The sequence below is a fragment of the Rhinopithecus bieti genome, unplaced genomic scaffold (genome assembly GCF_001698545.2).
Source record: "Rhinopithecus bieti isolate Rb0 unplaced genomic scaffold, ASM169854v2 scaffold_55189, whole genome shotgun sequence".
Lineage (NCBI taxonomy): Eukaryota > Metazoa > Chordata > Mammalia > Primates > Cercopithecidae > Rhinopithecus > Rhinopithecus bieti.
The window spans coordinates 1,232,653-1,254,045 of record NW_016821812.1 but is presented as its reverse complement, the minus strand read 5'-3'; the positions used below and the strand labels follow the sequence as shown (position 1 = coordinate 1,254,045).

Below are 21,393 nucleotides of genomic sequence, written 5' to 3'. Positions count from 1 at the left end.
TGGTGCAAATACAGAAAAGACAGGAATGAGCTGTCAGATGAATGTTTTTATATTTTTAATATTTTTTTTTATGGGTTAAGGAGTGGAAAGTTTAAGAAGCAAAAGAAAGGGGAGAGGACAGCAGCTCTGTTGCAAGAGAAAGAGGTGTCCAAAAGGGAAGAGGTCAGATGAATATTTTTATAAGGAAATATTTTTAACAAACTATTCAAATAAATAAGAAAATGAATAATCTTATCACAGTAAGTTTTCAAATTGATACTGGGTGACTATTTGACACAGGTGCTGTGAAGCATTTTTGACACTATGGAAAGATCCGAGTGAGGTAGTAAAGTGTGCAGTAGATCCAAGTAAGTTTTAAAGTCTGGAGGTAGTAAAGTCTAGACACCTAACAGCTTGAAGATTCCATTTTATGAAATTTGCATCATCAACTGACACATTCTTGCTGAGGCTGAACATACTATGTTCAGAAACCAGCAAAGTGGCTGAGTGCAGCTCATTCCTGCAACTGCAGTACCTTGGTAGGCGAGGTGGGAGATCTCTTGAGGCCAGGAGTTCAATACAGCTTGGTTAATACAGGGAGCCCCCATCTCCGTTTGAAAAATCATTTTTTTAAAATGAAAAGAAAAAGAAGCTGGCAAAGTGTAATAATGCAGTAAGAACGTTACCTTGACAGTAGATGTTACAAAACTACTTCCATGAATTTTAGGAACAGGGGAACCTGTTCCTTGGGAGACCTGAGAAGCCGTGGAGATCTTGTTTGTAGGACTTCCTGAGAAGCAAGGCACAATTAAAAGTAAAATATAAACAAAGTAAAATTTACAAAATGTAATTTTAAAGCATTTCCACCATCCTCCCCTCTTTCCCACTATTTATTTTTCATTTTTAAGGGTTGAAAAGTCATTGTTAAGGCTGAAACTAGTATGAAAAAAACCCTTAAGGACCCATCCCCATGAAGCTGATCTCATGCTCAACCTGAAGAAGGTAAGAAGCTGGTAAGGACATGCAGAAGAATAAGTAGCAAAGTCACTTGTTTTAGACTACTCCTTGTACAATAAAGAGTAGCACATTCTTGTATATTCTACTCCTTATACAATAAAAGACACTATAAAGTATTCTATTTCTATGCTCTACTCCTTATACAATGAAAGATTACTATAACATAATGATACTGTTTAACAAATGTGCCAGAATACATGCATTCTGCTAGCTCCTTCAAAGTAGTTTCACCAGAAAGTTATGCCTATTCCAAAATGCTGCCAATATTATTATTATTATTATTATTATTTTCCATGCGACGGAGTCTCGCTCTGTCACCTGGGTTGGAGTGCAATGGCCTGATCTTGCAACCTCCACCTACCGGGTTCAAGTGATTCTCCCACCGCAGCCTCCCCAGTAGCTGGGATGACAGGTGCACGCCACCACACCCAGCTAATTTTTGTATTTTTAGTAGAGACGGGTTTTGCTATGTTGGCCAGGCTAGTCTCGAACTCCTGACCTCAGATGATCCGCCCACCTTGGCCTCCCAAAGTGCTGGGATTATGGGCATGAGCCACTGTGCCTGGCCAACATTAAACATTTTATATTCCATTTGTACAACTGCCTTTAGGGTCCGAAAAAAATTTAGTCATATTATCTATAGTCAACAAGTCAAGACTCCAAATAGTATTTAATCATTTACTCCACTTACCAAACTTGCCTCCAAAGACTTCTGGCTGATTCCTAAAACCAAATGTCATGAAATAACACCTATTTGGCATCCCTAAGTATGTTCAAAAGATACTGGGTAAGCCTTGAACACAGTAATTTTTAAGGGCATTCCACAGTTATAATCATTATTAAAGTTTAGCCTTTCCAAAAACAAAAACTGCTTGGAAAAGCCCAACATACATTCATGTGTTAAATCCAATAGGTTAAACAAACAACAACAAAAAAATCAGTCTCATTATCTTATAATTGTCCCTTTTATTTCATTTGTCTTCTACTTCTCTTAATTAGAAGTGAAAGCTACAGGGAAGTTTATAGTTAGGAGCTTGTGTTTAAATACAGGTGGAACGGGGCCAGGTGCGGTGGCTCACGCCTGTAAATCCAGCACTCTGGGAGGCTGAGGCGGGTGGATTGGAGTTTGACACCAGCCTGGCCAACATGGTGTCTCTACTAAAAATACAAAAATTAGCTGGGCGTTGTGGCACACGCCTGTAATTCCAGCTACATGGGAGGTTGAGGCAGGAGAATCGCTTGAACCCGGGAGATGGAGTCTGCAGTGAGCCAAGATCACACCACTGCACTCCAGCCTGAGTGAAAGACCAATAGTCTGTCTCAATAAATAAATAAATTAATTAATTAATAATAAATACAGGCTACCTGAAGGGAATAAATAAAATAATGTTAGGGAAAGCATTTCAAAAAAACCTAAAAAGCATGATACAGTTGCATGGGATTATAGTGAGGAACACGGTGAATCCAAGGATGACTTTTTCCTATTAAGAGTTCTCTTTAAAATTGAAGGTTTCAATTTCTCCTCCCACAACCAGAATGGGTCTTCTCTGAAGAAAATATCACTTTTTTATTTGACTGGGGAGAAATGTATGTGGCCCACAAGGTTAGCAAAAGCTTCTTTGGAAGCGGTAGTAACCACATTGCTTACAGTCCCCGAAAGAGTAAGTCTTCCAAATGAAAACAAAATCAACTGTTCTTTTAAGAACATTAATTACAGCTTATTTTGAATTTTTAGAAATTAAAAGAAAACTCAAGTAAATTCTAAAAAATGCAACTTTTACAGAGTAAATCTCCCCTCAGAGGAACAGTATTGGCTTTCCTTTTATGTATTCTCTTCTCGTTTACGGGAGATTTCATTCTCCAATTACATGGCTACCAAGTAACGGCAGGATTACGTTTTTAATAAAAGATCAAACCCTTTGGATTGTACAAATATTGATCGCATACACACCTGTACTGGGAGTGCTGGCTCCAATCATCTGTCCCGGCTGCTTGTCCATGATAACATAAGGATTATTAATAACAGAGCCAGCAGTGCCTTGCTTCACGTGAACTGGAGTGGAAGTCGGGGTTCGAGGCAATGGTGATGGGCTTGGAGTTGATATTGGGGAACCTTATTAATGAAAAAGGGAGAACAGAAACAAAATACACATATTCAACCCATGTAAGATGTCGAGGACAAGGAAGAAGGTCAGTGCCACCAGGACAAAGGTAACACATTGGGAAAATAAAATGGAACTGCATGCTCCCGGTACTGAGCAGCAACAGGGGTATAGGGGAGGCAGAGGATGTATGCTTCATGCTCTGCATCCTTATCCTTGGACCAACAGCATCAGCATCACTGAGGAAACTGTAAGAAACAGATTTTATGGTCCCATCCTTGACCGACTGAACATAAATCTGCACTTCAACAAGATCTCCTGGTATGTACGTTACAGTTGAGAAAGCAGTGCTTTACACAGCAGTGCAAAGCTGCTGAACCTTTTTTTTAACCGCTGAATCTTGATATGATAAATCTTTTAACACCACAGGCAGGCTATTATAGTACTGGTTATACTCGAAGACACTAAAATTAGGGAGAAAATTAGTAAGTGCCAGGTGCGGTGGCTCATGCCAGTAATCCCAGCACTTTGGGAGGCCGAGGTGGGTGGATCACCTGGGGTTGTGAGTCCAAGACCAGCTTGACCAACATGGAGAAACACTGTCTCTACTAAAAATACAAAATTAGCTGTGTGTGGTAGCGCATGCCAGTAATCCCAGCTACTCGGGAGGTTGAGGCAGGAGAATCCCTCGAACCCGGGTGGCGGAGGTTACAGTGAAGCGAAATCGCACCATTGCCCTCCAGACTGGGCAACAAGAAAGAAAGAGGAAAGAAAGAGAAGAGGGAGGGAGGGAGGGAAGGAGGAGGGAGAGGGAGAGGGGAGGGAGGAGAGGAGGAGGAGAGAGAGAAGAGGAGGAGAGAGGGAGGGGAGAGAGGGAGAGAGGAGGAGGAGGAGAGAGGGAGGGAGGAGGAGGGAGGGAGGAAGGAAGGAAGGAAGGAAGGAAGGAAGGAAGGAAGGAAGGACGGACATTAGTAAGTAAACAGCTAGATTTAAGAAACCTGTGTCTTGTTTTGAATAGGAAAATACGAAATTCACCTACCCAGAGCAAAAGTCTTTGTCAATACTATGTCACAGTCATAATCCAGACAGATTTGTGTTCCCGCAAAATACTCTCAAAAGTTACTGATAGTTAAACATCCTCTACTGTCTTTTATTGATCAAACTTGTCATCCATGAACTTCTCTAAACTTCAAATGAATTTATATGTTTGGCCTATTCTACCTCTGAAGTAGCAAATTCCAAAATTTTCCTACCTGGTAGGTAAAATTACCTACCAATGGCAGGGAGCGGTGGCTCCCACCTGTAATCCCAGCACTTTGTGAGGCCGAGGTGGGTGGATCCACTAAGGTCAGGAGTTCAAGACCAGACTGGCCAATATGGTGAAACCCCATCTCTACTAAAAATACAAAATTAGCCAGGAGTGGTGGTGTGTGCCTGTAGTCCCAGCAACTCAGGAGGCTGAGGTAGGGGAATTGTTTGAACCCGAGAGGCGGAGGTTGCAGTGAGCCAAGATTGCGCCATTGCACTCCAGCCTGGGTGACAAGAGTGAAACTCCATCTCAAAAAAAACAAAAATAAAAGCAAAAAAAATTGCCTACCAATTAGAAGCTATTTATCTCTCATCAATTTCAAAGATTTGGATCATATTTCTGCTTAGCTGTGTACTTATAACACCAAACATTCCCTTTTCCCCCCTTCATTTAAGTATTGTACAGAAGTCCTCACACTTCCTGGATATTTTCAACTGCCTTTTAACAAATATGTTTTGTTCTAAGGTGGAACATCAAAGCTATAAAGTATATATTCCTACTAAATTTTACTTAACATAATGTGAAACTGTCACAAGACAAAGGATAATCTAACCTTAGTGAAAAAGACAACTCAGAACTACCTACTGACAATAGGAATGAGTAATTTTCTAATGTGGTTACAGAGAGAATAAAGCATTTCAATTCCCACCCAATTCTAACTCTTAAAGCTTAACTCCCCGCCAAAGGCCTCTAAATTTTTTCTATTACTAGTCACTGTGGTTTCCACGTATATAATCCCCAAACACGATTCCTACACCGTAGTTTCAGCCATATATGCTAGCAAACATTTTACCTCTGGTGATTCTAGCAGACAAAAATCTGACCTTTTGAGTTTATTTCCTCCATTCATTTCCATATGAATGACCTTTGTTTTTGCCTTGTGACAGCTTTGCCCATCAACAGCGATAGACTTCCTTTTGTTAAAGAAATACTGCTTAGAAAAACTTGAGAGAAAAAAGCCATGGTATTTTGTTTTGTTGTTCCAACAATTTTAACATCCAGTCAACTCCACATACACAGTCTTCCACATATCTGCATACCTGACACAATCTTGCAGCTCATGGTGATGGGCTGGAAGGACTTTCCAGGTGACTCAGGATTAGGAACCTGACTTTGTGGCACAATTTTGCAGCTTGATGCTATTGGCTGGAAAGCTGAATTGCCATGAGAACAAAAGGTAACTTTCTGGGATGTTGTCATTTTGGTGGGTGTTCTTTCCAATGAAGATGGCAAAGAATAAAATGGAGCGTGTCGTTCAGCTTCAGTGCCAGCTGGGAATCCTGCTTGAGATGAAAGGCAAATGGCAAGTCATCAATCGCTTTGAAATAAAACCTTACCATTGTGGAAAAAGAATAAAAATGCATTATTTCAACACCCATTTTAAACCATGTACTGGTAGCAAAATAAATACAATCAATTATCCCTTCATATTTTTGGTGAAAAATATATATGCTTAGAATAATGTTTAAAGTGCTTTTTTAAAGAAACTTGAAAACATTATTAACTATAAAACATATATAACAAAAGAACACAAGTCCTTATGTTCCTCCATTTTTTAATATATAAACTGAAAACTGTTTAGAGAAGGAAAAAATCTTAAAAGAAAGCATTCACGAAATCTAATGAAGGATATCCTCCTATCTTATTTATTTATTTATTTATTTTTGAGACATCATTTCACTCATCACCCAGGCTAGAGTGCAATGGTGTGATCTCCGCTTACCGCTACCTCCGCCTCCAAGGTTCAAGCGATTCTCATGCCTCCCTCAGCTTCCTGAGTAGCTGGGATTACAGGTATGCACTACCATGTCTGGCTAATTTTTGTATTTTTAGTAGAGACGGGGTTTCACCATGTTGGGCAGGCTGGTCTTGAGTTCCTGACCTCAAGTGATCCGCTAGTCTCAGCCTCCCAAAAGGTTGGGAATTAAAGGCATGAGCCACCACGCCCAGCCCCTCTCCTATCTTATTAAATGCCCATAAAAAAGATGCAATTGAAATCTAAAGAGGAATAAAGTTGAGATTTTATAATACTAACATCACATTAAAATATAAGCTTAAAATACAAGCTTAGAAATAAAACATTTCAGATCAATTTTATATCTTTTATGCTTATATACGGGAACATTTAAGTATATATACACTTACATATTTGTTAAATTTAAACATGGCATGGTCAAAATACACTGTTGGTGATGAATCTTTTTTTAAGTAAAATCAGGTATTTAATATTTAAGTTTCTTGCTCACACAATCAGAAGCAGAACTATAAAGTCCTCCTGTAATACGTTAGAAGGAATTATCAAGTGATAAAAATCTGTTTTAGGCCACACGTAATGGGTCATGCCTGTAATCCCAGCACGTTGGGAGCACAAGGTGGATGGATCACCTGAGGTCATGAGTTCGAGACCAGTCTGGCCAACATGGTGAAAACCCATCTCTACTAAAAATACAAAAATTAGCCGAGCACGGTGGTGTGTACCTGTAATCCTAGCTACTAGGGAGGCTGAGGCAGGAGAATTGTTTGAATCCAGGAGATGGAAGTTGCCGTAAGGCGAGATCACACCACTGCACTCCAGGCTGGGTGACAGAGCAAGACTCCATCTCAAAATAAAATAAAATAAATTTAAAATCTAATGTTTTTTAGTGGTTTTATATTTTAGAAAATATCAGAACTTCATGGAAATTTTTTTTTTTTTTTTTTGAGACGGAGTCTTGCTCTGTCGCCCAGGCTGGAGCGCAGTGGTCTCATCTCAGCTCACTGCAAGCTCCACCTTCCGGCTTCACGCCATTCTCCTGCCTCAGCCTCCCTAGTAGCTGGGACTACAGGTGCCCGCCATCACGCCCAGCTAAGTTTTTGTATTTTTAGTAGAGACGGGGTTTCACTGTGTTACTCAGGATAGTCTTAATCTCCTGACCTCATGATCCACCCGCCTTGGCCTCCTAAATTGCTGGGATTACAGGTGTGAACCACTGAGCCCAGCCGGAATAATATTTTTGACAAGGGTGGGGATTTGGCTTTCATAACAGAACTGTGCAGTAGAGGCAGCATGGTCTGCTTATGGCAAAGTTATTTTCCATATACTACAGGTCTCCGAAAGCAGTAAATGGGAAAGGAATGAATGCCTCAGAACAACTCTATGCAAGGAAAACTGCTGTTTTACCTTTCTCCACAGAGGTATTGGGTACTGGCTCATGTGACTGCTTTATTGGTGAAGAAGCTTTCACTGGGGCTGGAATGGTCAAAGGCAAAGATGGAGGGGCATCAGAGATATCAGACTCCGAGGACTGAGGATATATATAGTCTTCTCCCAGAGAATGGCGATGGAGTTCAACATCTACTACCTAGACAATTGGACAACAATCAGGCTCATGAGTCCATCATCAAGGTCACAGAAAGCTCAAGTCCTGTCTAAGAATGTGATCTCAGGGATGTGAGAGATAACTTCTAATCACACTTCAAAGACAATTTCAATCTGAGGAACTAAAGGATTTATTCTAGAAGGTAATCTAATCTGGCTTAACAGATACATACCTCAGTGAAAATCTAATCTGGTTTAACATACAAATCTCAGTGAAATCACAAATTGGGGCCTTTTGATTTTGCTGTTGCTACTCCTTACAACACTATTGCTCCAAATCTTTGCATGGCTGCCTTTCTCACCAGCAGGTCTCAATGAAGTACACTTTCTCAGAGAGACCATGCCTAACCACCCAAGCATGAGCTACTTCCTTATCCCCCAGCTACTCTTATCTTCACAGCACTTATTTGTAACTGAAGTAATTTTATTTGCTTCTGTGTTTACTGTCTACCCTCCCCATTTTCAATGCCACATTTTAGAAAATGTCAGTAGAACTTCATGGAAATTTTTTTTTTTTTTGAGACGGAGCCTCGCTCTGTCGCCCAGGCTGGAGTGCAGTGGTGTCATCTCAGCTCACTGCAAGCTCCACCTCCCGGGTTCAAGCTATTCTCCTGCCTCAGCCTCCCTAGTAGCTGGGACTACAGGTGCCCACCATCATGCCCAGCTAAGAATTTGACTCTTTGAAGGAAGAAGCTTCCGTGTTCATTTCTGTATTCCCAGCACCTGGACCAGTGCTCAGTAAGTACCTTCTGATATAATATAGCAGATTTCTCTAGACAGAGTAAGGGATCCTTAACATCATTAATGATTAGAGAAACACAGATCAAAACCACAAGATACCACGTCACAACCATTACAATAACTACCATAAATTAAAATATAAACAAATTAACAAAGGCTGGTGAAGACGTGGAGAAACTGGAATACGTGTGCACTGCTGGTGGGAATGTAAAATGGTGCAGCCGCCATGAAAAATATAGCAGTGGTTCCTCTAAAAATAGAATTACCATAGGATCCAGCCAATTCCATTTCTGGGTATATACCCAAAAGAATTGAAAGCAAGGATTTGAATAGATACCTGTACACCTACGTTCATAGTAGCACTATTAACAACAGCCAAAAGATAGAAGCAACCCAAGTGTCCGTCAACAGATGAACAGATAAACAAAATGTGGTCTATACATACAATGCAATATCATGCAGCCTAAAACAAGAAGAGGGGCTGGGCACAATGGCTCATGCCTATAATCCCAACATTTTCGGGAGCCAAGGCAGGAGGATGGCTTGAGTCCAGGAGTTCAAGACAAGCCTGGACAACACAGTGAGACCCGGTCTCTACAAAAAATAAACGAGTAAGTAAATAAATTAGCTGGCCATGGTGGCACACGCCTGTAGTCCCAGCTACCTGACAGGTTAAGGACAGATTACTTGAGCCCAGGAGTTCAAAGCTGCAGTGAGCCATGAATGCACTCCAGGCTGGGTGACAGAGCATAAATAAATAAATAAATAAATATAAATTTTAAAAAAGGAAGGAAATTCTGACACATGCTACAACACGGATGAAATCTGAGGACACTATGCAAAGTGAAATAAGGCAATCCTAGACAGACACATACAATATGATTCCACTTATATGAGGTACCCTAGAGTACTCAGATTCACAGAGACAGAAAGCAGAGCAGCAGTTGCCAGTGCTGGGGGGTGGGAGCAGTGAGTAGTCATTGTTTAATGGGTACAGAGTTTCAGCTCTGCAAGATGAAAACAATTCTAAAGATGGACTATGGTCACGGCTGCACAATAATGTAAATGCGCTTAATGCCACTAGACCGTACACTGAAAAATGGATAAGACAGTAAATTTTGTGTTATGTGTTTTTTAACCACAATTTTAAAAAAATATATGAACCAAGGCTGGGTGCAGTGGCTCATGCCTATAATCCCAGTGCTTTGGGATGCTGAGGTGGGAGGACTGCTTGAAGCCAGGAATTCTAGACCAGCCTATGAACACAGTAAGACACTCTCTCTATAAAAAAATGTAAAAATTAGCTGGGCTTGGTAGTGCAGGTGTACAGTCCTAGCTACTTGGGAGGCTGAGGTGGGAGAATGACTGGAGTCTAGGAATTCAAGGTTGCAGTTAGTCATGATGTTACTGTACTCTAGCAGAGACCCTGTCTCAACCAAAAAAAAAGAGAAGAGAAAAAGAAAAGGAGAAAAGAAGAGAAGAGAAGAGAAGAGACGAGACGAGACAGGGAAGAGGAAGAGGAAAGAAAGAAAAGAAAAGAGAAAAGGAGAAAGCTTGGTGCGGTGGCTCACGCCTGTAATCCCAGCACTTTGGGAGGCCGAGGTGGGTGGATCACCTGAGGTCAGGCAGTTCGAGGGCAGTCAGCAGATCGAGAGCAGCCTGACCAACACAGTGAAACCGTCTATACTATGAAACCAAAAATTAGCTGGGCGTGGTGGTGGGCGCCTGTAGTCCCAGCTACTTGGGAGGCTGAGGCAGGAGAATAGCTTGAACCCGGGAGGCGGAGGTTGCAGTGAGCCGAGATCGTGTCACTGCACTCCAGCCTGGGCAACAGAGCATCACTCCCTCTCAAAAAACAAAAAATAGGAGGGGAAGGGGAGGGGAGGAGAAGGGGCAGGGGAAGGGGAAAGGGAAGGGAAGAGGAGGGGAGGGTTTGCTGCACCCCCACCCAAATCTCATCTCAAATTGTAATCCCCATATTTTGGAGGAAGGGCCTGGTGGGAGGTGATCAAATCATGAGGCATATTTCCCCAGTGCTGTTCTCATGATAGTGAGTTCTCATGAGATCTGATGGTTGAAGTGTGTGGCACATCCCCCTTCACGCTCTCTCTCTTGCTGCCATGAGAAGGTGTTTGCTTCCCCTTTGCCCTTCCACCATGATTGTAAGTTTCCTGAAGCCCCCTAGCCACATGTTTCCTGGTAAGCCTGTGGAACTATGAGTCTATTAAACCTTTTTTCTTCATAGATTACCCAGTCTTCGGTAGTTATTTATAACAGTGTGAGAATGGACTAACACAGAAAGACAAACTTAAAAAACAAAACAAAACAAAAAAAACTAACACTAATTTTTTCCCTAATTAAAAATGAAGATCAGCCAGAAGCAGTGGCACACACCTATAATCTCAGCACTCTGGGAAGCCAAGGCGGGCAGATCACCAGAGGTCAGGAGTTCAAGACCAGCCTGGCCAACATGGTGAAACCCCGTCTCTACTAAAAAATACAAAAAACTAGCCGGGCGAGGTGGTGGGCGCCTGTAGTCCCAGCTACTCAGGAGGCTGAGGTAGGAGAATCACTCGATCCTGGGAGGCAGAGGTTGCAGTGAGCCGAGATCATGCCACTGTACTCCAGCCTGGGTGACAGAGCGAAGATACCGTCTCAAAACAAACAAACAAACAAACAAATGAACAAACAAAAATGAAGATCAACTTTCATCCTATTCATTCCCAGATAATACCGTAGGGAAAAAAACCTACCGTCTCTGCTCCAAGAGTCTGCAAGCCAGTATAAGTTCTATCCAGCTGTGGAAAGACAAAAGGGAGAGTGTTAAATTTCACTGCACTTACTTACATATTATCAAAGGATACAATCTTACCTACAGCTCTTTTGCAAGTCTTCACACCATAGGATCAACTCTTTCATAATGTAAAATATAAATTCACCACTTCAATAAAAAAATTGAGTAAAAAAAAATCAATAAAACCTCAGACATATAGTTACTATATTTTAATATAAATTATACATTTTAAAACCTATTCTAAGGACAATGTAAAATGGAGAAAGTTTTACACAAAAGATGTTTACTGCAGCATTATCTATAACCAAACTAAAACAATATAAAATCCAGAATAAAGGAATGTGTAAGTAAACCATGGACCATCAATCTCTGAAATATCATGCAGCCACACAGATGAGGTTTACAAAGACTGTACAGATATGTTAAACGACAGGCTATACATATTTTAAATGCATACATTCTTGGACACAATTATATACTCGGAGTATATTTACTAAGCACTTAAAAAAAGAGAATGAAAATATAGGCAGTAGAGGCAATGCTAATGACTTCAAATATACTGGCATCATGATTTGCTTTTCTAGAGAGGAATATAAATTGAGGGAATGTTAATAATATAAACAAGAGTTTACAATTAACACAGAAAAAGGTTAAGTTCTTATTTGTAAATTTATATTCCACCACTAAAAAAAGAACTTGTGATAACAATATAAACATACAACAAGATTAATACAGAAAAGTATTAAATTGGGTAGAAAAAAAGAGAGGAAAAAAATGAAGCCAGGGTAAGTTAGTAAATACAAGGTTTTAAAGGCTTATGAGAGGTAGGTGTCACATCTGGTTGAGTTTCTTAGCAGCCAGCATGAGAGGACAACTCAGTCAGTTATGAGATTTAGAGTTCAAAAGACAAAAAGCAATACAGGGTGGATTAATAGTGGTTCCATGGAAGAAGTCTGGAGTTTTAATATTTAAACCTTAGCCTATGGTATGACTGCTAAAAAAATAAAAGGCAATTTTAGGTTACAACCATTTTCACAGTCTCCAGAGCACACAGTCTCTCTGTAATCTGCACAGGTTTATGTTTTTGTTGGACCAAATTTTTTTTTTTTTTTTTTTTTTTTTTTTTTGAGGCGGAGTCTCCGCTCGTCAGCCTGGACTGGAGCGCAGTGGCCAGATCTCAGCTCACTCAAGCTCCGCCTCCCGGGTTTACGCCATTCTCCTGCCTCAGCCTCCCAAGTAGCTGGGAACTACCAGGCGCCCGCACACCGTCCGCCCGGCTAGTTTTTTTTGTATTTTTACTTCGAGACGGGGTTTCACCGTCTTCCGTCGGATGGTCTCGATCTCCTGACCTCATGGATCCGCCCGCTCCCGGCCTCCCAAAGGTGCCTGGATTACAGGCTTGAGCCACCCGGTGCCGGCCGGGACCAAATTTTAAGAGGGACATTGGATAGGACAGAACTATTATCAATACAAGAAGAGGAACTGTAAAACAAAGCATACAAGAAATGTAACAGGAACAGGTTTTGCCTGGAGTAGAAATGATTTCAGGAGATACAAAGGCTATCATCAAACATTTTTAGGGTTCTTATAAAACAAAGCCTTATTCTATATTATTTCAAAAATCAACAGCCTGAGGCCAGGCTCTGTGGCTCACTTCTGTAGTCCCAGAACTTTGGGAGACTGAGGCGGGCTGATTGTTTGAGTCCAGGAGTTTAACACCAGCCTGGACAACATGGTGAAAGCCTGTCTCTACAAAAAATACAAAAATTAGCCAGGCGTGGTAGCAGGTTCCCGTAGTCTCAGCTACTCGGGAGACTGAGGCAGGAGGATCTCTTGAGCCCAGGAGGTTGAGGCTGCAATGAGCCATGATCACACCACTGAATACCAGCCTGGGTGAAAAAGGGAGATCTACAAAAAACAAACAAACAAAAACAAAAACAAAAAACAGCCTGGGCAACAAGGTAAGACCTCATCTCAACAAAAAATAATTAAACAATTAGCCAGGCATGGTGACGCACGCCTGTGGTCCCAACTACTCAGAAGGCTGATGTGGGAGGATCGGTTGAGTCCAGGAAGTTGAGATTGCAGCGAACTGTGTTTGCACCACCACACTCCAGCATGGGTGACAAAGCGAGATCCTGTCTAAAAAAAACAAACAAATAAACAAACAAACAAACAAAAAACAGAAAAAAGGAACACTAAGACAAAAGGACAAAAAATGGGGTCAATGTTTTACTAAACGGATGAACGTGTTGGCTTGGGAAGTGCTGTGCTCTAGGGTGATGGGTAAGGAGAGAGTAAATGACTACCTGTCAGAAATGCAGGACATAATAATTTCACACATTCTAAGAACTTTAAATTTTATGTAACTCTAACATTTAGAGTATTTAATATTTAATGTAGTATTTACAGAATCAAATACACATCATTATTTACTGAGAATTTCAGAATACAAAGATCACTTCAGGCTTTAACAGCCAGGAAAAGCTACATAGGAACTTGAAGAATGCAAAGAATTCAGACAAGCATCTGAGGAGGGGAAGAGCATTAAAAAAGACCCAAGGAGCCGGCCGCGGTGGCTCAAGCCTGTAATCCCAGCACTTTGGGAGGCCGAGACGGGCGGATCACGAGGTCAGGAGATCGAGACCATCCTGGCTAACACGGTGAAACCCCGTCTCTACTAAAACTACAAAAAACTAGCCAGGCGACGTGGCGGCGCCTGTAGTCCCAGCTACCCGGGAGGCTGAGACAGGAGAATGGCGTGAACCCGGGAGGCGGAGCTTGCAGTGAGCTGAGATCCGGCCACAGCACTCCAGCCTGGGTGACAGAGCGAGACTCCGTCTCAAAAAAAAAAAAAAGACCCAAGGAAAGACGGCCCAAGGCATTTCTATGATAGGAATAGACTGCCAAGGCTAGAGCAGAATGTTCATCAGGGGATTTGTGCGAGACAATCTAGGGAAAGTAAATTGAGTCAAAATGAGCCCTGAGAGCAGGCAGGGGCATTCGCACTTGAACAGGAATTCAATCAAGTTTTCCGAAAGGGATAGCAGAAAGGTTCTGCGGTTTTAAGCAGATGGATCAGATACTGTTGTGTAGGATGCCCTATGAAGAAAAGAGATGGATTTTTAAAAGCTTATCAGGAGACAGCAGAATAATAGCCTAGGAATAGTGGGCAGGGGCCAGGGAGCGGTGGCTCACACCTGTAATCCCAGCACTTTGGGAGGCAGAGGCAGGTGGATGACTGGAGGCCAAGAGTTTGACCAGCCTGACCAACATGGTGAAACCCTGTCTCTGCTAAAAACACAAAAATTAGCTGGGCGTGGTGGTGTGCACCTGTAGTCCCAGCTACTTGGGAGGCTGAGGCAGGAGAATCAGAAGGTAAGTCCAGAAGGTAGAGGTTGCAGTGAGCCAAAATTGCGCCACTGCACTCCAGCTTGGGTGACAGAGTGAGACTGTCTCAAAACAAAAAACAAACAAACAAAAAAGAATAGTCGGAAGGGAGGAGGACGGAATGTAAAAGAGATTATGAAGAAACAATAATAGTCTGCAACTGAACAAATATTTAGAAGAGGGAAGAATCAAAGATGGCTCCAAGAGTTAATTAAAAAATGACAGGAAAAATAATACTACAGTACAAATAAGGATTACACGGCTACAACACAGGTGTTGAGGGTCTCAAGGTCAACACACAGCAAAACAATAAAATGATGTTTTCCAGAAAACTGGTAAGAAACATTTTACTGTCATTTTAAAACACTGTCTCAAATAATCTTTCACCAAGAACTCTAAGTGATATGTACAATACAAGATGTGAGAAGTACGTGAAGAATTCCTTTTGTTTAGAGACTAGGTCTGAGCTCACTGCAACATAAGGTAGTATGTGCTGTGTTAAAAATAAGATTAAAAGAAAGTAAAACTGGACAGGCGCAGTGGCTCATGCCTGTAATCCCAGCACTTTGGGAGGCTGAGGTGAGTGGATCTACTGAGGTCAGGAGTTTGAGACCAGCCTAGCCAACGTGATGAAACCCCATCTCTACTAAAAATAAAATTTAAAAAATTAGCCGTGCGTGGTGGCGGGCGCCTGTAATCTCAGCTAATTGGGAGGCTGAGGCAGAAGAATCGCTTGAACCTGGGAGGCGGAGGTTGCAGTGAGCTGAGATTGCACCACTGCCTTCTAGCCTGGGCAACAGACCGAGATTCCATTTCAAAAAAGAAAAAAAGAAAGCAAACTATTTTAAGACCTTCCACTAAGTAACAAAACAGTACTCTGCCCCTTAATAAAATAGCTGTGTGCCCTTTCACTTGGTTTCAGTGCTTCTCTGAGGTCATAAGGCAACCTGGTCTTACAATAATCTTTGGAAAAGAACTTAAGCCTCAAGTTAAGCAGTCCCACTTATCACCGATGGAAGGGAAATTTCAGCATGCCTTAAGGTTGAAAGAGGTGAATGTGTAGAAGAAAGGGAATGAAAAAGGAATTCCACAGATATACTTAGCTTTGGTTAGCCCAGTTTTGGGAGCCATTAGTGCGAACAATGTGATAAACCACAAAGTAAGGGTGCTTTGGAGATGTACAGTATTAGGATTATGTCACATGTAGAGAAAATGTACAATAAATTATAATACTATAAAAAGGGTCTAAGGGAACACTAAGAAATGGTCTTTCCGCTATAAAAATTAAATACGGGCCGGGCAAGGTGGTTCACGCCTCTAATGCCAGCACTTTGGGAGGCTGAGGAGGGTAGATTGTTTTAGCCCAAGAGTTTGAGAGCAGGCTGGGCAACACAGTGAAAAAAACTCCATCTCCACAAAAAATAAAAAAATTAACTGGGTGTAGTGGCAGGCGCTTGTGGTCCCAGCTACCTGGGAGGCTGAGATAGGAGGACCACCTGAGCCTGGGAGGTCAAGGATGCAGTGACCCGTGATCATGCCATTGCACTCTAGTCTGTGCAACAGTGAGACTCTGTCTTAAAAAAATAAAAAATAAACGTTTATTTATATAAAATTGCAAAAATATTTGAGAAAACAAACCAAAAACAGGGCATGAGAAATAGACCACAATGTCATTATTTTAGTTACTCCAACATTTTGGTGTATTTCTTTTGGTTTTTTTTCTACCTTTCAAAGATCGTGGTTGACTTCATGTACATACAGTTTTATACAAACATACCTCAGAGATCATTGCAGATTCAATTCTAGACTACCGCAATAAAGTGAATACTGCAATAAAGCAAGTCACAATGAATTTGTTTCCCAGTGCTTATAAAAGTTATGTTTATACTATGCTGTAGTCTATTATGTAATAGCATTATGTCTAACAAAATAATGTACAAACCTTAATTTAAAATACTTTATTGCTAAAAAGTGCTAATGATCACCTTGAGCCTTTAGTGAATTATAATATTTTTGTTGGTGGAGGGTCTTGCCTTGATGTTGATGGCTGTTTGCTGAAGGTTTGGGTGGCTATGGCAATTTCTTAAAACAAGACAACAATGAAGTTTGCTACCTCGACTGACTCTTCCTTTTCTGAAAGATTTCTCTGTAGCATGCAATGCTGTTTGACAGTGTTTTATCCACAAGTTCTTCCAAAACTGGAGTCAATCTTCTCAAACCCTGTAGCTGCTTTATCAAGTAAGTTTATGCAATATTCTAAATCCTTTGTCAATTTCAATAGTGTTCACAGTATTATCACCAGGAGTGGATTCCATCTCAAGAAGCCACTTACTTTGCTTATCCATAAGAAGCAAATCCTCATGCATTAAAGCTTAATCACAAAATTGCAGCAATTCAGTCACATCTTCAGGCTCTACTTCTAATTCTTGTACTGTTGCTATTTCCACCATATATCTGCAGCTAATTCCTCCACTGAAGTCTTGAACTTAAGTCATCCACTAGGGTTGGAATCAATTTCTTCCAAACTCCTGTTAACGTTGCTACTATGACCTCCTCTCATGAATCACAAATGTTCTCAATGGCATCTAGAATGGTTAGTCCTTTCCAGAAGGTTTTCAATTTACTTTGACCAAATCCATCTGAGAAATCACTATCTATGGCATCTATAGCCTTACAAAATTTCTTTCTTTTTCTTTTCCTTTATTTATTTATTTATTTTTTTTGAGATGGGGCTTGCTCTCTCACCCAAGCTGGAGGGCAGTGGCTTGATCATGGCTCACAGCAGCCTCAACCTCCTGGGACCATGAAGCTGATCCTCCTCCTACCTCAGCCTTCCAAGTAGCTGGGTCTACAGGCATGCACCACCATGTCCAGCTAATTTTTTTTTTTTTTTTTTTTGTAGAGACAAGGTCTTATTATGTTGCTCAGGCTGGTCTCAAACTCCTGGGCTCACACAATCCTTCCTCCTTGGCCTCCCAATGGGCTGGCATTATAGGCATGAGCCACCATGCCTGGCCACAAAATACATTTCTTAGAACAGTAAGACTTGAATGTTGAAATTACTCCTTGATCTCATGGGTGCAGAATGGATATTGTGTTAGCAGGCACCAATACAACATTAACCTCCTCGTACATCTCCATCAGAGCTTTTATTTTTTTTTTTTTTTTTTTTTTTGAGATGGACTCTCGCTCTGTCACCAGGCTAGAGTGCAGTGGTGCGATCTCGGCTCACAGCAACCTTCGCCCCCTGGGTTCAAGCAATTCTCCTGCCTCAGCACCTCCCAAGTAGCTGGGACTACAGGTGTGACCCACCACGCCTAGCTACTTTTTGTATTTTTAGTCGAGACAGGGTTTCGCCATGTTGGCCAGGCTGGTCTCGAACTCCTGGCCTCAAGTGATCCACCCGCCTCGGCCTCCCAAAGTGCTGGGATTACAGATGTGAGCCCCCGTGCCTGGCCTCCATCAGAGCTCTTAAGAGACCAGGTAAATTATCAATGAGCAATATTTTGAAAGGAATCCTTTTCTCTGAGCAGTTGGTCTCAACAGTGGGCTTAAAATTTTCAGTAAACCACGCTATAAACAGATGTGTTGTCACCCAGGCTTTTCTGTTACATTTATAAAGCACAGGCAGAGTACATTTAGCATCATTATTAAGGGCCCTAGGATTTACTGGATGGTAAATAAGCGCTAGTTTCAATTTAAAGTTACCAGTTGTGGCCAAGCGCAGTGGCTCATGCCTGTAATCCTAGCACTTTGGGAGGCTGAGACGGGCAGATCACTTGAGTTCAGGAGTTTGAGACCAGCCAGGACAACACGGTGAAACCCTATTTCTACCCTGAGGTGCCAGGAGGCAAAGGTTGCAGTGAGCCAAGATCACGCCACTATACTCCAGCGTGGGTGACAGAGCAAGACTGTCTCAAAAAAAAATAAAAATAAAAATAAATAAAGTCACCAGTTGCATTATCCCCTAACAAGAGAGTCAATCCTATGCTCTGAAACCAGGTATTGACTTCTCTCTAGCTATGAAAGTCCTAGATGGCATCTTCTTCCAACAGAAGCCTGTTTTATCTGCAGTGAAAATCTGTTGTTTAGTGTAGCCACCTTCATCAATGATCTTAGCTGGATCTTCTGGATAACTTGCTGCAGCCTCTCCATCAGCACTTGCTGCTTCACCTTGCGCTTGTATGTTATGGAGACGGTATCTTTCCTTAAACCTCAGGAACCAACATCTGCTAGCCTCAAACTTTGCCTCTGAAGCTTCCTTATCCCTCTCAGACTTCACAGAATTGAAGTAGTTAGGGCCTTGCCCGAGATTAGGCTTTGGCTTAAGGGAATGTTATGGCTTGTATGATCTTCTACACAGATCACTGAGACTTTCTCCAAATCAGCAAGAAGGCCGTTTTGCTTTCTTATCATTTGTGTGTTCACTGGAGTAGTACTTTTAATTTCCTTTAAGAACTTTTCCTTTGCATTCACAACTTGGCTGTCTGGCACAGAGGCCTCACTTTTAGCCTATCCTGGCTTTCTTTTTTTTTTTTTTTTGAGACGGAGTCTTGCTCTGTCGCCTAGGCTGGAGTGCAGTGGCCGGATCTCGGCTCACTGCAAGCTCCGCCTCCCGGGTTCACGCCATTCTCCTGCCTCAGCCTCCCGAGTAGCTGGGACTATAGGCGCCCGCCACCTCGCCCGGCTAGTATTTTTTTATTTTTTATTAGAGACGGGGTTTCACTGTGTTAGCCGGGATGGTCTCGATCTCCTGACCTCGTGATCCGCCCATCTCGGCCCCCCAAAGTGCTGGGATTACAGGCTTGAGCCACCATGCCCAGCCTATCCTGGCTTTCAACATGCTTTTTTCACTAAGCTTAATCTTTTCTAGCTTTTAATTTAAAGTGAGAGATGTGTGACTCTTCCTTCTACTTCAACACTTGGAAGCCATTATAAGGTTATTAATTAGCCTAATTTCAATATTGTTGTTCACAGAGAATAGGAAGGCCCCAAAAGAGGGAATGAGATGGGGAATGACTGGTTCCTGGAGCATTCAGAATCCACATAACACTGATCAATTATGTTCATCCTCCTATATGAGCATGGCTTGTCGTGCCCCAAAATAGCAGTAACATCGACCACAGGATCATCAAAACAGATTTAATAATAAAAAAGTTTGAAATATTTCAGGAATTACCAAAATGTGACAGAAAGACACAAATGAGCACATGATGTTGGAAAAATGGTGCTCACAGAGTTGTCTGACACAGGGTTGCCACAAATCTTCCATTTTTTTACAAATAGAATATATATTGAGCACAATAAGCAAAGTGCAATGAAACAAAGTATGCCTGTACTCTGCGTTTCACTTCCTATAAGGGCAGTTCTCCCTATGGATAGACAACACTTCATAAGATATAATTTACGATGGCTGCACCATAAACCACATGGCCACATTCATCATTAAAGGATTTCTTATAATACAAAAGTATTACAATCTTGTATAGTACTTTATCATTTTCAAGACATGTTCACTTCTGTCTTTACAAACATTATTATTTGCCCCACTTTATAGAAAAGTAAACAGATTTAAAAAAGATTTCAGTAACTTAGCCCCCAGAAACACACTGATGTTGAGGTCTGATCAAATATTCATGCATTCTGATTATCTGACCACTTTGTTCATCTTTTTAAAGGATATACATTGTCCTATAGAGTGATTCTCTCTCTGATGGTTGCATCAGAGGACAAAGTTGTGTTGTAGCAGTAAGCATAACACACTCAGAAATACTATCTCCTCCTCCCCCCACTATTCTTAGCCACTTCTTGCAGAAGACCTAACACTCCCACTTTGAATACAGTTGACCCTTGAACATGGGTTTGAACTGCACAGATCCGCTTACATATGGATTTTCTTCCACCTCTGCCACCCAAGGCAGCAAGACCAATCCCTCCTCTTTCCCAGCCTACTTAATGTGAAGATGGCGAGGATAAAGACCTCGAAGATGATCCACTGCCACTTAATGAATAGTAAATATACTTTCTATTCCTTTTGATTTTCTTAATAACAGTTCTTTTCTCCAGCTTACTTTATTGTAAGAATATAGTCCACAATATATATAACATACAAAATATGTGTTGACTATTTACACTATTAGGAAGGTTTGCCGTCAATAGTAGGCTATTAATAGTTAAGTTTTGGGGGAGTCTAAAGTTGTATATGAACTTTTGATTGCGAGGGGGCCCTTAACCCCCATGTTGTTCAAGGATCAACTGTAGCTGGTACAAAGAGACTTCAAAACTAGGGAGCGATGTTTTGTTACAATACCTTCAGATTATGTATGATATCTATCCGCTTGTTCTGGCTGTCCTTAAAGTGAACTTGAACTCTGACAGGAAACTCACCCCAGCCTCTTCTGGTCAGGTGAAAAGGAGGCTCTCTATGGAAAAGCAGATATTAACACGTTCATCCATGTTCACTCTCTCATCCTACACAGGAAAAGTTTTCTGATAATGGATAAATCAGAAATTCACTGTCTTCTGAGAACCACTTAGTTTTCCTTATTTAAAACTAAATCAGGCCGGGCGCGGTGGCTCAAGCCTGTAATCCCAGCACTTTGGGAGGCCGAGATGGGCGGATCACGAGGTCAGGAGATCGAGACCATCCTGGCTAACACGGTGAAACCCCGTCTCTACTAAAAAATACAAAAAACTAGCCGGG

The 21,393-nt window shown here is 41.5% G+C and overlaps 1 protein-coding gene across 1 annotated transcript in view; it reads right to left on the bottom strand.

The window, feature by feature from the left end:
- YEATS2 (YEATS domain containing 2) overlaps nt 1-21,393 on the bottom strand; it is a 112,297-nt gene that overhangs the window by 51,947 nt on the left and 38,957 nt on the right. The window contains 6 exon segments of the mRNA XM_017860613.1: nt 666-769; nt 2,948-3,109; nt 5,448-5,687; nt 7,568-7,748; nt 11,260-11,304; nt 21,001-21,112. Coding sequence (XP_017716102.1) covers nt 666-769; nt 2,948-3,109; nt 5,448-5,687; nt 7,568-7,748; nt 11,260-11,304; nt 21,001-21,112 — 844 coding nt within the window.